This window comes from Camelus bactrianus, chromosome 21, assembly GCF_048773025.1.
Source record: "Camelus bactrianus isolate YW-2024 breed Bactrian camel chromosome 21, ASM4877302v1, whole genome shotgun sequence".
NCBI lineage: Eukaryota > Metazoa > Chordata > Mammalia > Artiodactyla > Camelidae > Camelus > Camelus bactrianus.
In genome coordinates this window covers 8,770,987-8,787,807 of record NC_133559.1, presented here as the reverse complement: position 1 = coordinate 8,787,807, position 16,821 = coordinate 8,770,987, and the positions used below count along the sequence as shown (strand labels likewise).

The window sequence follows — 16,821 nt, the reverse complement described above, 5'->3', positions numbered from 1 at the left end:
CAGGCCCCGCGCACCCCCTGCAGGAAGCGGCTCCCGGTTCGCGGCGCGCTCTGCTCCGCGGCTTCCGCGCCCTCCTGCCCCGGCCCCTTCTCGGTCCCGGCGACTTCCCTTAGAGTGTGGATCCCGCCCTTCGCGGGAACGTTTACATATTCCCTCGCATTTTAAGATGTCCCGAAATGCTTTGCTCCCAACCGCCCTTTGATAACAATACATGTTTTTGTAGCTCTTTTGTGAAGCTGTATAGTATAGCAGTTAGCCCAGTTTCCTGCCGTACCACTTTCTTAGCTGAGTGAACTTGGACACTCCTGGTTTCAGTTTCCTGTCTATAAAATGAGGATACGAGTACATATTTCATGGGATGGTAATCCATGGAAAGCTGTCGACAGCTCCGGGTACATAGGGCTGTATAAAGTAAGTTAATGTTCTTACTTAAACTGCTAAACATTTTGTATAATTGAGTAACCCCCCTCCCCACTACAGGAGCTTCCCCTGTCTGTTTACAAGGAGAGCACGCTGTGCTTCCCTAATCATATATAAAGATTATACCTCTTTATCAAGATAACGCTGTGGTTAAAAATATAGTTGAAACCGTAGACTCCAGGTCTAGATAATATTTCAAGAAAAGCATGGATAAGATGACAACTTTTTAGCCATGAGTTTTTACTATCAGGTTGTTGTTTTGTTTTGTTTTTGATGGAGGGAGGTAATTAGATTTATTTATTAGAGGAGGTACTGGGAATTAAACCCAGGACCTCATATATGCTAAGCATGCTCTCTACCACTTGAGCTATCCCCTCCCCCCAGCCACGAGTTGTTAAGAATGCAAGCACATTCCTACATGGTTAAGGGAGAAGTTTGGGAAATAACAAGCCAGTTACCGTTAAGGCACTAAGGTAAAGATAACCATTCAGGTGGAATGAAGGTCTTGTTTTTATGCTACTTTATTCTTTTTCTGTGTCATGAATTGTATTCCTGGCTGGTTCACTAAGAAAGGCAAGAACCCCTCCTGCTTTTTACTACTCCTCTGATAATCTCCTTTTTAATAAGAGGTTTATTGTCACCTATGGGATGTACCCTTGGCCTTCAGCTTTGTTTTACATGTTTCTTGTGGGAAATTGAATTTATCAGACTGTGATTGTGGTGGAAAATTGTTTTTGTTAGACCGTGTTTATGGTTGGAAATTGAGTTTACTCACCTAAACTGAAATGTAGAGTTGACATTACAATTGGATAATCTTATCCAAGACCTTATTAGCTTTATTTTATAACTTAACTGGCATATAAGTAGCTTCACTTTTGTGTATTAGTTAAGACTCTCCTCAGACTTATTTGAGAAAATAAATTTGGTGCTTCTGAAGATTCATTTCTAAAACACAATGTGAAGCATGTTCCTTTGATTTAGATCACATTTGGACTATTTATATGTGCCAGATGCTGACATGAATCATATCATTTTATTCTCACAAAAAACTGTTATTATCCCCACTTTACAGATGAGAAAACTGAGGCTCAAAGATGTTGAATGACATGTCTAATGATACAGTGATAGCTGTCGGTGGAGCTAGGATCAGAGCACCTTGACCTAGAGTCTGCAGTCTTAAGCCTTATCCTATGCTGAAATGCCTCTCCAAATGCAGAACTGTGTAATTAAAAGGTTGTCAACTGCTGGCTTCATTCTGATGAGATGTAAGTGTAAAATAACAACACAAGACATATCCCACCACACAAGACATATCCCACCACACACACCCGGAATTTATGAGGGCTGTCCTTGGGAAGGCAGTGCCGAAGACCTAGTCCACTTTACTGCCTTTCAGACTTTTGGAGTTTTATTTGGGAAATGCCTTGAAAACCAGTTTAAGAAGGGCTTGTGGATTAAGCACCTGCTGAGTTCCAGATGCTTTACATGTATTATCTATTTTAGTCCTGTCGCTCCTATGATGCATTTTTATCCTCATGTTATAGATGAGAAATTGAGTAGCAGGGAGGAAGTCAAGTAGTTTTCTTAAGATAATATAGCTATTAAATGGGAAAGCCAGTGACGATTGATACTGGGTTGGCCTGACCCAGTAGCAATACTCTTGTGTGGCAGACACTGCTACTTGTCCCTCAAAATCCATTCTCCTTTCTTTAATTTCTGTTTAAAGGCACTGTTAAATTGGCTTTTGTTACAGTTGGTGAACCTGCACCCTAATCAAGACATCTTGAAGGCCCAACAAGATAAGAAGCTCCACTTAGATAAGGAAGATTAACAGCTGTGTCATCTGCACCTAGTTCTGTGCCTGGAACATAGTAGGTCCTCTACAAATATTTTAATGAATCCTCAAAATGTCATTGTGAAGTAATTCACAGTACAGTAGAAGTTCTCTTATCTGACATGATCAGGAGTGAACTATTTTATTTCAACTTAAAACAAAAAATACATTCATTTGCTATCTGTCAAAGTGTGACCAGGGTCCCGTCTTTTTTTGTTTGTTTTATGTACACATATATTTCTTTCACATTCTTTTTGTTAAAAGTTATTATAAGATATTGAATATAGTTCCCTGTGCTATACAGTAGAAATCTGAATTTTAAATGTTTTTATACATAGTGGTTAACATTTGCAAATCTCAAACACCCAAATTTATCCTTTCCCACCCTTTTGCTGATAACCATAACCATACTGTATCTGCAAGTCTGTTTCTGTTTTATAGATGAGTTCATTAGTGTCCTCTTTTTTCTTTACTTTTTCTTTCTTTTCTTTTTTTTTTTTAAGATTCCATATATGAGTGAAATCATAAGGTATTTTTCTTTCTCTTTCTGGCTTACATCACTTAGAATGACAATCTCCAGGTCCATTCATGTTGCTGCAAATGGCATTGTTTTGTTCTTTTGTTCTTTTTTTTTTTAATCACTGAGTAGTATTCCACTGTATGTATATGCACCATGACTTCTTTATCCAGTCATCTGTCAGTGGACATTTAGGTTCCTTCCATGTCTTGGCTATTGTAAATAGTGCTGCTGTGAACATTGGGGTGTATGTATCTTTTTGAACTGGAGTTTTCTCCAGATATATGCCCAGGAGTGGGGTTGCTGGATCATATGGTAAGTCTATTCTTAGTCTTTTGAGAAATCTCCATGCTGTTTTCCATAATGGCTGCACCAGACTACATTCCCACCAGCAGTGTTAGGAGGGTTCCCTTTTCTCCACACCCTCTCCAGCATTTATCTTTTGTGGACTTTTTAACGATGGCCATTCTGACAGACTAGGTTTTCTATTTTGATGACTTCCAGTGTCTCCATTTCTTCTTATGGATCACACTTCTGGTGTCAAGTTTTAAAATCTCTGTGCCTGACCCTAGATCACCAATTTTTCTCTAAGAATTTTTCCCCCTGGAATATGTTCTAATGCTACATTTTACATTGAAGTGTGTGATCCATTTCAAATTCATGTTTATATGACATATAAGGTTTAAGTGTTTAGGCTAAATGTTGTTTGTTTGTTTTCTTATTTTCATGTTTTGCTGTGGATGTCAGTTTGCCCTACTCCCATTTCATAAAGAAACCGTCTTTCCTCTAGTGAATTGCTTTTGCACTTTTGCCAAAAATCAGTTGGGCTTGGGCAAATTTGTTTGAATCTCTGCTGTGTTTCATTGAACAACGTGTCTAACATCACACAGTCTCTATCAGCTCTATAAATAAGCATTAGATTAGGGGCAACATTTCTTTTGGTTGTTGGAATTGTAGTAGCAATTCTAATTCCTTTGCCTGTCCACGTATCTTTTTAAGGACAAATACATGTACTTTCATATATGTGTATATCAAAGTTAAGTTTTGCACCTTTTAAAAAAAATTCATGTAAGAGTTCACCATCAACATTTACCGCATTTCAGGCACAATTACACACGCACTCTCTCATACTGTTGCATTTTACAGATGCACTGGAAGTTTATTTAGTGAATGGCTATTAGTCACCCCCAATTTTTTATTATAGGTAAGTAATGCTGAAATGAATATTCTTATCATTCCATGTGCATTGGCACCAATGTTCCCCACGCCCATTTTTTTGTCTTTGAACTTTGTTGTGTTCTAAGCAGAAACGGATTTTGTTTAAACTTTTATGTGGTTGAGGTTATAAATTATTTCCTTTATGATTTTGGGGCTTTGTTTTTATGCTTGAGAAAGACCTCTGCTCAAAATGATAGAATTAAAACACTCATCTCTTGTTCTGTGGGTACTTGTATGGTTTCAGTTTTGCAATGGCGACTGCAAAATAAGTCCACCCTAGAGCTCGGGAACTCGCTCATGTGGCTCTGGGCTGCCCAAGTCGTGTTCCTGGGATCCGGACCTGTCCCGTTGACATTGGCGCCAGTCGTCGGGCGCCGCCTGGCGGTCACTTTTATATCGTCTGCCCTCCGGAGCGCTTTGCAAGGGAAGGGATTCGGTAGCGGTGTCCGAGGTAGAGTTCCGGGAGGCCGGCGGCGCAGGCGAGATCTTCCTGGTCTTGCGGGGCAGGCGCACATCGTGCTCTCAGTGGAGCTTCGACTCGCAGGAAAGCGGGGAAAGATGGACTTTGGACTCCGGGGCCCGGGTGAGGGCCCGCCAGGACGGGTCGAGCAGCCTCCAGGAGGAGACCGACCCAAGCCCCAGGCCCGGCCTCTGCATGGAGAGGAGAGAGTGCCTGCATCCAGCGGCCAGACGGTCGTCTGGAGGTGTGAACCGTCTTGGCTGGGCAGGGAGGCCCGACCCCTGAACCCCAACCCCAGGACACCACGCCACAATCCCAGCGGAAGGTGGGGAGGGGGCTTTCTGAAGGTGGTTGGGCCATGCTCGCTGGGTGCCTCCGGGTAGGTGGGAACCTCTGGGCGGTGGTGGGATACTGGGCTCCCTCCTCAGAGGATAGTGGGCACCTTGGTTCTAACCCCCTAACTTCTAAACTTTGGTTTTCCTGTGTCTGTAGACCTGTGTTCTGAGGACGTGGTGGTGGCACTTCCCTGCCCATAACGTTTGTTCAACTCTCCGCTGTCCTTTGATGAACGGTGCTAGCAAAATTCTCATGAGTTGAGGGAGCTGGTGCGTTGTTATCCACACTTTGAACGCGCTTGTGGATCCGGGGTCCTCCAAGGGCGACTACCGTCTGAAGGCCCTGGGGTGCCCCTCCCCGTGTTCTCGGCTGGGGGCGCGGAGGTGTCTTTGAAGAGTTACAGTTCTCCATTTTTCTCCTATAAACGTCACCAATTAGATACCACCTGCAGTTTGTTTCCTTAAGATGAAACAAAAAAATGGTATTTTGAAGCCATCTGAGTGCAAAATTCATCTAGATTTTTGATTTCCTACCAATTTGGTTTTTTTTGTTGTTGCAGGCTTTTTTAAAACTTTTTTTTTTTTTACTGAGTTAGTCATTTTACGATGTTGTGCCAATGATTTCCCACTAATTTGTAATAGGCTCCCTGTTCACATTTTCATCAGCAGTTTTTAAAGTGACTCACCTGAATCATGTCCTCCTTAAGGATTCAACTTAGTTTTCATAGAAACTGTTTTCACACTTCACTTTAAATTACAGATTACAGTAGCAAATACAACTGGGAATAATCACATTTGGTATCAAACACAACCAACTCTTGGTAAGCAGTGGCTTAACTGGGGGAGCAGAACTGCACAGCATGCTGGAAGGCACTTGCTCCCTATGTTTGAATCACAGCTTCACTTACTAGTTGTGTGACCTGGGAGGCAAACTGCTTAACCTTTCTACCTTCCCATCTGTACAGGGGGATTCATCTGCTCTGAGGGTTAACGAAAGCACTCACGAGGCACTTAGAACAGTGACTGGTACGTACTAGGAGAAGCAGTGTTAACATCACATTGTTGTGGCAGCAATTTTCCTACAGCTGAGAGGCCTGTGTCCAGCATCTCCGTGTTTCACGGGAGTAGAAGAGTGGGTCCGTCGGTCAGTGATGTGTCTTCTGTAACTTTATATCCCCATTTTCCATAGGGGAAAATGGAGTCAGTGACTCGGAAACCTCTTGACCCAAGACGTCATAGTTTTAAGAACTGGCGAGATTCTTTAGCAATCATGAGGTTGAATCCAGAAATGGTGGGAGATTCACCATCTGTTTTTTGTGTATTGAGTCAAAAAATCTCAATGAGTGCACAGGATGCCTCAGTGCTGAGTCTGTGAAGCCCTTGTCCAGCCTGTGTGGGTGCCCACTTGCTGATATGTTGTGTCCATACAGTTTTCCCCGCGGATAAGTGGGCAGGGCCCAGTCGCAGAAACCCCTGGAGTATGCATGTTGGGGAGGAACTGTAGAGGCCGTGCTGTGGTCAGTAGGTGAGGTCACATGATCATACAGAAGCCCGACTTGGTGTGTCTCCTCTGATGGTTCCTGCTGGGGGTTTCCCCGGGCTGTTTGGGGGACCTGAAGGAGGCAGAGAGGGGCTTTCCCAGTGGGAGTGACTAGGGAGAGAACAGAAGGAAGCTTGCTCTAGTTCCAGCTCCTGTTACCCTCTCTGGCCCTTACCTCTGCTGGTGGGCTCCAAGGCAGGAGGGAGGAGGTTTAAGCCTCATGTTCCCCCATTTAGCAGGACTCCCCCTTTCTCTGAGGCTGACACTCAGGCTGTGCAGGAGGCAGGGGACACCACGGGCCTCCAGACCTGGGTGAGGGTTGTTTACACTGCTGAAGGGTGAAGACAGAGGCTCTCAAAGCAGTGTATCCCCAAGCTTCAGACCACGTATCCCACCAACTTTAACACTGATCATGGTACATTAAAATCATCCAAAGCCACATCTACTGTCATCCATTTTCTAGGCTTCCTCCCTTCCCCCAGAGACCTACCTATTGGCTTGTGGGCCTTTGGGTACTAGAATGCCAGGGTTCTCCATTCGGAGGGGACCTTGTTCTCCAAGTGGGAGATGGGCCCTGGGACCTGGACCTGGAATGGAGAGGGACACGTTCATCACAAGTCTCTGTACCAAGAATCATGGTGGAAGAGAGACATCTTCAGAAGAACAAGGAAGGGTGGGTGTCGGGATGTGTTGGTCACTGTATGTGGAGGGTGCAGGGCAGGTGCTTGGCAAACCTGGGCTGACTAGAGGCCAGACTTGGGGAATAATTCACCACTGTTACCGGAGCCTGGAAGAAAACATACTGAAAAGACTATCAGTGAGTTCAAGGCAACAAGTAGCAAGGAACTCTGTCCTCGGAGTTCCAAGCCTTTGCAGGAAGAGACTAGTAAACAGTAAACTAAAGTAAGAAGAGGGCCCAGTACCTGGAATGTAGTAGGCTTTCAACAGCTTTGGTGCTCCAAGATCCAAGGTGTGTTCTACAAGTTAGGAGAGCCTCGGATGTGGGGAGGAAGAGGCAATTTAGGGAAGGGTTTAGGGGAAATTGGCCAGGGCCTTGAGAAACAAGCAGAAAGGGGAGAGGGGCTGGTCCTGGGGTTCAGTGTCAGACCTGAGGCAGGGAAACAAGTAGGGGCGGTAAGGGAAACAGGAAGGCTGAGGAGAGTGCTGCTCCTGCCCTACTCACCTGTGCTGCACTTCTGTGCCCCTTCCCACCCTGGCTGGGGTACCTGCTACTGGGCGGGCCCTGCCTGGAGCCTGGGACCCGCTTCGAGCTGAGGTCTGGGAATGAAGGGGAAAAGGAAATCAGTCTGAGGAAAACAGCTATCCCAGCTGTGGATGTGGCATGCGTGTATTGTCTCCTCCACACAATGGCCCCAGAAAGACAGAAGTACTAGAGGCAAACCTGGGTATGCCACGTGTCTGAAGGTGAAATTACAGGGTGAGGCCCTCTGTTTTGTTGCAGTCTCTGTTAGCAACTTGTCTACCACCTCATCCTTCCCTGGGCCTCCAGGGGCAAAGTCACAGAAAATTGGTAGTCAACTGAATGGAACACAGGTCTTCTGACCCTCGATCCAGTCCTCTTGCCTGTACCAGGCAAATTTCATTTTGCCTGCAAATTGTAAATATGGTGTCCTAGCCTTTCAAATAAGAGGACATAAAACCTAGTTAACAAACGTAATAAATATTGAAGTATAATTTCAATTCCTGGGGTAGGCGGTTGCCTGAGAAATCTCCGTGTGAGGGAAGAAGGCAGTTGGAAAGACATGCAGCAGTTGAGAGAGCCTGGGTGGGAGGGGGAGCCAGAAAAAGAGGGGCACAGAGAGGAACTTCCTTGGGGCACTGCTCCCATCTTGTGGCCCTTTTGGGAACTGCAGTCAAGGACTTGAAATTTTCCACTCCTCCCAAGTATGGTTCAGTATCCCCGGGGCAGATGACCACATATGAACAGCCAAGTGCAACATCCCTGAGGACATCAGCTCTGCTCATCACCATTGATGAGTGAATAAATGGTGGGGGAAAGGCAGGCATGTCAGCCAGAGAAGGGATAGCAGCTGGAGGGGATAGCAGGGAAGTGTTAGATTCTGGGATGGAGGGTCTCACCTGACACTGGGCCAGTGCTTCCTCATAGTACTTCAAGGCCTGGTCATGCTGCCCCAATCTGGCTGCAGCAGCCCTCAGACCTTCACAGGCCTGCCACTGCCCCTTCATGTCCCCTGGGGGAGAGAGCCTGAGAGGTCCTCCCATGGCTCTCTACCCTGACCGACCCTCCCCTTCAGAGGTCCTCCCCACAGCCTTTCCCCACCCTAAGCCACCTGCCAGCCCCCTCACCCTCACCAGTGTCCCGTACAGCCTGCAGAGCATGCAGGTAGTTGTCCCTGGCGGCCTTGTGGTCCCCCAGCTGGCTCAGTGCAAATGCCAGGCTGCCAAAGCTCTGGCCCTGCTCCCACCACTGCCCCACAGCACCTGGTGACAAGAGCACACACCCTCCTGAGAGGACCTCAGCTGCTGGGGCATCAGGACCCTACGCCCAACAATTAATGGAGAGTTGCCAGGAGTCCTGGTGCTCAACCCCAGCACACCTCCAGATGCACCCACAGAGGCCTGAGCTCTCAAAACAGCCTCTTTGCCCTAGGTTTTGGCCTGAATGCCTCCCCCTTGGCTAGTTTGAGGCAGGCAAAAACGCAGGCAAGGCAGGTATTAATATCTCCGTTTTTTTTATACGTGTGGAAACAAGCTCAAAAGCAAAAGTGATTTGCTGAACATCAGTCACTACACACTGGGCTGCTCTTCAAGCTTCCTCTCCCAGCCAGGGCTTTTCCCTCTGCCCATTGCTGCCTTCCCAGGCCACAGCCTCTGGGCCCATCCCTCTGTCCTGTCTGGTTATCTCATCTGTTCCCCTAGTCCTCACCTTTCTGGTTCTGAAATTCTCAGCCCCATAATCAGTCTTAAGTGTCCATCTACTCTTCAGCCTTGGGGCCCCAGCTGGAACCCCCTTTTAGTCCTTTGGTCCCAATCCCGTTCCCCAGACCCTGGTACCCACCATGCAGGTCAGCAGCCTTCTGGTGAAACTCCTGGGCTTTCTGATAGTTGCCAAGGGCATTGTGGGCCATCCCAAGGTTTCTTAGCACCGTGGCCTCCTCTCCTGGCCCCCGGCACAGGGGCAGGGCCTGCAGGAAGGCCTCTGCTGCTAGCGGGAACAGCTGGAGCTGGGAGTAGCCCAGGCCTAGGTCATTATAGAGTCGCCCTAGAGGGCATGGCCAAGGTCACTGGTAGCCAGGTCAGAGGCAGCTGAAGCTGTACTAGTGCAGCCTCTTAGTGGCCCAGGGCCTTGTGGTACCAGGCCAAAGCTTGAGGCAGGTTGCCTAGGGCTTGGTAGGCCAAAGCCACATTGAAACGCTGGTCACCATGACACCTGCCCTGGGCCTTCTTTTGAGGTTGGGCCCGTAGGAGCAGCTCAAGGCCTCTGGCTGGGTCCCCGGTCTCCACGTAAGCAGCCTCCAGATTGAAGGCACAGGCTCGGAGAATGGGGTTGTCCCTGGTTTCTTTTTCTTCTCAGAACTTGAGGGTGAGGGCTCTTGGAGGGTATCCTCAGTGTTGAGGGAAGACATAGTGCTGACAAGGGGAAGCAGAGGGGTCAGTATGTCACCCTTGTCTTTCTCCAAAGTGCTGTTCATCTAGGGCAGATCAGCTCTACCTCCACCTCTGACCCTTGGTGTTGCAAGGATTTCTCTCTGCCTTCACTTTGCTTCACTGATCACTCTGGACACCGTATCAACTCACACTCTAACGTCCCAATTAATTTTTAGTCCTCTAAGACTCAGTGCAAGTAACAGCTTATACTGAACCGACCTGAATTATATCTTGAAACGAGACAGCAGGAGAACCTAGATTATGAGTGGATGGGTGTACATGGAGGAGGCGACGGTGGAGGAGAGGCCCTGTATGTGCTCCGTTCATTCATCCTTTCATTTATTCATAGAGTTCAGCAGCATTAAGTATACACACATTGACAGACAAGAAAGTGAACAACTCTAACCTAGTGTGACAAATGTCATAAAAGACATAAAGTACTTTTAGAAGTAGGTAGAGGTGATACATTCTCTTTTTAAAGGAACCCCCCCCCTGCTCTTTTAAGACCCTTGTACCTGGGGCATTCCTGGCTACCCCCACCGGGTCTTGGTGCCTAGCTCAGAGCCCCTGGGGTTACCAGACAACCAGGTACTTCCCTCCACTCCTAGGGAATTCTTTTACTGACAGCTTAGCTGCCCTATCTTAGTGCTGAATTTGGCTGCTGCTTGGGCACAGATACCTGGATTCCATTGTCTTTCCTGCCCCACCCCTCCCCACCCCTAAAGTCAGGCTCCATCAAGGGCTTGTTACTAGTTACAACTTCAAAGATCATCTATCCCATTCCCTAATTTCACAGAGGAAAGGGCCTCAGAACAGGTGTGACTTGCCTGAGGTCACAGAGCAGGCATGTAGCTGGGATTAGAGCTCAGGTTTTCTGACTCTGGTCCCTTCCACTAACTGTGATTGCAAGCTTTAACAAGGCTTGGGCTGTCCCAGAAGGTGAACCCTTTCACATATACCTATATGAACAGAGACACATTCTTACACACTATGCTTCTGTGTAGTAGTTTCATATTTGAGAACAGGGTGAAAGGGTGATGGGCAGGAAAGGCCTGGAGATCAGAAGAGCCTCTCTGCCCCCGGACTCCTTTTCCCAGCTCCACTGCAGCCTTCAAGATCTGCTTAATGAGAAGACAGCAGGCCCCAGGACAATGGGCCCTTACTGCCCTAACTCACCAAGGGTGGCCTGCATCAGAAAGCAAATGTCCTCATTTTCCCAGGTTATAAGGAAGTAGCTGGGCTCACCTGCATTTGCTGGGCAGCTTTTGCTGAATGCCTGCTGTGTTGAATGCATGGTGCTATGTGCCACAGATGGAGCCCATCTCTGAGGGGGGCTTTCCTAACTGCCTGAAGATGCTACCACAGCCAAATTTGCAGCTCAGTCTGTTGTTCACTCAGCAGCCCCTCTTAAGGGGACAGAATGACCTGGGGAGGGGTCAGGGACTGAAACTATAAGTGATATCATATAGTATTTGACTTTCTCATATAGTATTTGCCTTTCTCTGACTTATTTCATTAAGCATAATCTCTAGGCCCATCCACATTGCTACAAATGGCAATATTTCTTTCCTTTCGTCTGTTGATGGGCACTTGGGTTACTTGCATGTCTTGGCTATTGCAAATGTGCTGCTATAATAAACATTGGGGTGTTTGTATCTTTTCCAATTAGTGTTTTTGTTCACTCCTTTGGTTTTCAGTCTCATGGCTGGGGCCTTGGGGGTGGTATAGTATATAGTGGTTGAGAACTTAAGTTTGGGGTTGGACTGAGAATTTGAATTGTGGCTCAGTTTCAGCCTCAGTTTCCTCCTTAATCTTGCACATGCTGTTTCCACTGAGTAAAATCCCTCTCTCCTTCAGTCTGATACCAATTCTAGTTAACTTTTCAACCCTGACTGTGACCTCCACGAGGTAGTCGTCCTATCTTTCACTGCTCTTAATTACAGCCATTATCTCCTCTGTCTGTGTATCACTAACCTCTAATTTATTTGGCCTATACGTTTATCACTCATTCCAGAACAGCAAGATTCTTTAGGGCGCGAATTGTGCTTGTTCATCTCTGCATCCCCAGTTTAGTGCATAGCACCAAGTAGGACCTCAAATTAGCAGGACCAGATAATAATGTAGGAAGTGGAGCGGGGCTAATGGAAATACTAGGGGGGAATGTTAGAGGCAGGGGCAGGGACTGCTTGAAATAAGGCGGTTTGGCAGCGAAGGAGCTCTGGAGAAACAGAATCCCAGAGTACCGCAGGAAGGGGAGCGCCTCTCCCCGCCCAAGGCGGTACCCTTCTTCCCACCTGGAGGCGCACCTCTGCAGCCTGGAACTACAAGTCCCAGAGGCCCCTGCGGCACAGACCGGAAGTGCCCTGTCGGCCTGTGGCGACGGTGAGGGGCGGTGGCGGGGCGGTGGCCGGGCGGCGGGAGATTCAAACCTGGGAGAAGGAGGAACATGGAGGGGAGAGGAGCGGCCCCGGGCCGAGCGGTCTGTGAGTGCCAGAAGGGGCCAAGGAGGGTCCGGCAGTGGTGCCGCTGTTCGGGGACTCTGTGGTCCTCGGAGAGCTTGGGGCGGGGGCTGGACGCGGGGCGCGCCAGGCAAGGGGCGGCCAGACTGTACTCAGTCCGGACTCCTGGAGGCTGGAGTAAAGCTGTGAGCAGAGAAATGCGTTGATTTCTGTGGCCGTCTTCAAAGCTTACAAAGAGTTTTCTCCCTTACTCCCAAATTCTAGGGCTCCGGGGCTGGGAGAATGTAGGTGGTCTGGACGGCCCCTTAAAATTCAGCAGTTACTGAAGGCTACCGTACTTGCCAAACGCTATAAGGGGACCGGACGCCTAATAAGACCTGGGGAACTTCCTTGACTTTTTGATACCTCTTTGAAACAATGCCTCTCAAACTTTACGATGTCGGAATTACCTGGGGAGCTACTTAAAATGCAGATTCCTGAATCCTATCCCAGAGCTTTAGCAACAGTAGGTCTGGATTGGGGTCCATAATCTGCCTTTATAACGAGCATTGCTGTGCTTCTTCCGTCACCCCCCAGATAATTGTAATGCAAGTAGTCCATGGACAACACTTTCAAAAACTCTTTAGAGAGACTGGCGCCAGGAAAATGGGCCTGCAGAAAGGTTTCTATGTGACCTTCTGAGTGAAAAGCAAAATCTGCTCCTTCTTCTACCCTCTTCCCTGCCACTTCATTAGTATTCAAAAAGCAAAGTCCACGTCCACGGATCTGTTGAAGGAAAGCTAGTTGCAGACCTGAAAATGGCAGGAAGGCTGATTTTTTTTTTTTTTAAGACTGTGTGTCCGTACAAAGTCCCACCCATCTCTCAGTCTCCAATTCATAACTCTGAGGTGATGTCACTCACTTACTGGTTTATTTTCCATGCTTAGCAACCAGCACTTGTTCCTCATACACCCCCTCAGAGGAACTGATGGATTTCCTGCGATTGGCCAGTGCTTCCAAATCTGAATGTGGAGGGGTGTGTGCATGTGTGTATGTTTTAACTTGTTTAACTGCCAGTTCAAATAAGACCTGCCTCTCCCCCAAATCATATTGCAGGATATGCAATATAAGGAAAAGAGATAAAAAGCAGGGCGACATTAAGTGCTGAGTCAGACAGATTTACTAAGTTCTGCATCTTTTCAAGGTCTCTGACTTTATTTTCTTGGTGTATATGTGTAGCTTTCTCTCATTTTTGTCTGATTTTTGTATTGTCTTCCTTAAGGAGACTAGAGAGATGAGGGAGAAGAGGGGGTAAAAGGATAAAAAAGGAGGCCGTGGCTAAGGCAGAATATGAATGCTGTCTCGTTTAAGAGATTTCCTTTTCTTGAGTTTGGGAGTCAGAATATTGTCTGCATTTTATTTAGCTTGGAGATTATTTTCCTCCTCGGGTGACCTATACTAGAAGGGAGAGGAAATATATCTTTGTGATCTTTTAAAATTCTCTGTCCTTCCACTTAATTCCAAGTGAGTGGCCTTTTCACATGATTTTCTGTATGTTGAACTGCCTTTTCTCCCTTTCCTCCTGTTCATTCTTTAAGATTCTACTCGTAGGTAGAATCCTTTGCTTCCTCTGCTGCTTCCGTAGACTATTTATGAGCTATAATTACATATATCACATTAGGTTGAAGTTTTTTACTTACATGTTTTTCTCTTCTAATAGTAATCTTTGTACTTCTTGAGAGTATGGGTCCACTAGCCCAGTGCCTGACATCCAGGAGGTACTGAATGAATGAGTGGCTGTTGAATGATGAGTCCTAGTTGGTTCTGTTAACCTAGCCTCGGGGAGAGTACCTGAGGAGGATGACACAAGTCCAATTCTTGGAGAACTCAGAGTCTAATTAGGGATGAAATGAGGAGCTCAGTTTCCAACCAAGGAGGGATCTGGACATCCCTGCTGGGAGGTCCTAAGGGAAGGACTGTGAAATAGATTTGGGAAGGAAGAGGCCAGGAAGATGGCTGGAGAAGAAAGGGGAGAAACACCCCCAGTATAGGAAGAATCCCCTGTTAAAGGGTGGAGAGTCTACCCTTTACAGGGTGCTGACTATGATAGCTTTACTGGCCAGGAGCAGAAGATTGGAGCCAGAGTGTCCAGGGAATAGGGGGGCAGACATATGGGAGATGCTTTGGGTCTCTGAGCAGGGTTGCCTAAGAAAGTCTGTTAAGAAGAAGCTTTAATGCTATGGCCCTCTATCTTATGCTCCCTTTATTGACTCTTCAGATGAACGTCTCACAGCTGAGGAAATGGATGAGCAGAGGCGGCAGAACGTTGCCTATCAGTACCTGTGCCGGCTGGAGGAAGCCAAACGGTGAGCAGAGGGATTGCCTCTTTCTGGTCTCCCTTTCCCAACCTGCCCACCCCAGGCACCTGCCGCCAAAGCAAATGCAAAAAGTCAAGAGTCCATTCTATGGGAAAGGGAGAGTTGGAATAGCATCTTTTTTTTTTTTTCTCTGACTTTTTTTTTTTCCTTCAGAGTAGTTTTAGGTCCACAGAAAAATTGAGAAAGATACAGAGATTTCCCATATACCTCCTACCCCCAAACAGGCATGGCCTCACCCATTATGAAAATCCCCACAAGAGTGGTGCATTTGCTACAGTTGAGGAATCTACTTTTACACATAATCATCCAAAGTCCGTAGTTTGCTTTAGAGTTCACTCTTCATGTTGTATGTTCTATGGATTTGAACAAATGTATTATGACATATATCCATCCATCATTATAGTATCATAGAGTAGTTTCACTGCCCTAAAAAGTCTCTGTGCTTCAACTGTTCATCCTCTCTGCCCCTAACCCCCAACCCCAACTTCCGGCAACCACTCATCTTTTTACTGTCTCCATAGTTTTGCCTTTTCCAGAATGTCATATACATCAAATCGTACAATATATAGCTTTTTCAGATTGGTTTCTTTTATTTAGTAATATGCACTTAAGTTTCCTCCATGTCTTTTCATGGCTTGAGAGCTCATTTCTTATTAGAGATGAATAATATTTCATTGTTTGGATGTACTACAGTTTATTAATCCATTCATCTACTGAAGGTTATCTTGGTTGCTTCTAAGATTTGACAGTTATGAATAGAGCTGCCATAAACATCTGTGGGCAGGTTTTTATGTGGATGTAAGTTTTCAGTTCCTTTGGAGTGCAAATTGCTGGACCATATGTTAAGAGTATGTTTAATTTTGTAAGAACCCACCAAACTGCTGTCCAAAGTGCCTGTACCATTTCGTATTCCCACCAACAATGAATGGGAGTTCCTGTTTTTCCACATCCTCACCAGCATTTGATGTTGTTAGGGTTCCAGATTTTGGCCATTCTAATAGGTGTATGCTGGTACTCCTCATTGCTTTAATTTGCATTTCCCTGATGACTTACAGTGTGAAACATCTTTTCAGACGCTTATTTGCCATCTTTATATCTTTGGTGAGGTGTCTTTTGGATAACAATCCTTTATCAGATATATTTTTTGCAAATATTTTCTCCCAGTCTGTGGCGTGTCTCCTTATTTTCTTGACATTGCCTTTTGTAGAGCAGACGTTCTTAATTTCAGTGAAATCCAGCTTATCAATTATTTCGTTCCAGGACTGTGCCTTTGGTGTTGTATCTGAAGTCACTGCCATACCCAAGCGCATCTAGTTTTCCTCCTATGTTGTCTTCTAGGAGTTTTACAGTTTTGCATTTTATCTTTAACTTGATGCTCCATTTCGAGTTGATTTTTGTGAAAGGTGTAAGATCTATGTCGAGATTCATTTTTTTGCATGCGGATGTATAGTTATGCCAGCACCATTTGTTGAAGAGACTGTCTTTGCTCCATTGGTTCCAATAGTCAGATGCATAACCAGACTGAGTGAGAGGTTATATTGTGTAACAGGTAAGAGCCTGTTTAAGCTTCACTGAAGATGGGCAGGTTCAGCATCTGCCAGGGAAGATGTTACTGGGGTGGATGGAGACTCAGGATTGGCCAATCCATGTGTTTGGGGCAGCTTGTGAGAAGGTGGGAACAGCCAGGGAATGGGCAGAGAGGGGAGTTGGGAGTAGGGAAGAAGCAGGAGGCAGAGATGCTTAGAGGGAGAGAGGGAGGGAAGGTCCTGCAGTTAGAATGAACTGCTGTGGGCTGCCAGAGTGGGTGAGAAGCTACTCTCCTGCTTTCAGCTGGATGGAGGCCTGCTTGAAGGAGGAGCTTCCTTCTCCGGTGGAGCTGGAGGAGAGCCTCCGGAACGGAGTGCTGCTGGCCAAGCTGGGCCACTGTTTTGCACCCTCTGTGGTTCCCTTGAAGAAGATCTATGATGTGGAGCAGCTGCGGTACCAGGTGGGAAGCAGAGGTCTCATCTTTCTTCCTCTCAAACTACATCTTCTCCTCACAGCTGTGAGAG

At 46.6% G+C, this 16,821-nt stretch overlaps 2 protein-coding genes across 8 annotated transcripts in view; one reads left to right on the top strand and one right to left on the bottom strand.

Moving 5' to 3' along the window:
• Positions 1-16,821, top strand: part of IQGAP3 (IQ motif containing GTPase activating protein 3) — a 49,446-nt gene that overhangs the window by 320 nt on the left and 32,305 nt on the right. For 3 of the 7 annotated variants that reach the window (XM_010953889.3, XM_045515909.2, XM_074349585.1), the window contains exons 1-3: positions 12,332-12,437; positions 14,671-14,758; positions 16,601-16,757. In XM_010953889.3, the coding sequence (XP_010952191.1) occupies positions 12,401-12,437; positions 14,671-14,758; positions 16,601-16,757 (282 nt within the window). In that variant the 5' untranslated portion in view covers positions 12,332-12,400. Of the gene's footprint in view, positions 1-223; positions 412-1,492; positions 1,686-2,173; positions 2,292-4,233; positions 5,811-12,331; positions 12,438-14,670; positions 14,759-16,600; positions 16,758-16,821 lie in introns of those variants that run through there. The other 4 variants (XM_074349584.1, XM_045515910.2, XM_045515911.2 and 1 more) reach the window with 4 other exon arrangements.
• On the bottom strand, positions 6,108-11,248 carry TTC24 (tetratricopeptide repeat domain 24). The gene is made up of 10 exons (XM_074349971.1): positions 11,200-11,248; positions 9,645-9,872; positions 9,365-9,580; positions 8,659-8,787; positions 7,992-8,537; positions 7,508-7,602; positions 7,023-7,111; positions 6,815-6,943; positions 6,589-6,655; positions 6,108-6,435 (listed from the first exon to the last, which is right to left on the bottom strand). The coding sequence occupies exons 1-10, from the start codon at positions 11,246-11,248 to the stop codon at positions 6,316-6,318; spliced, it is 1,668 nt and encodes a 555-aa protein (XP_074206072.1). The 3' UTR covers positions 6,108-6,315.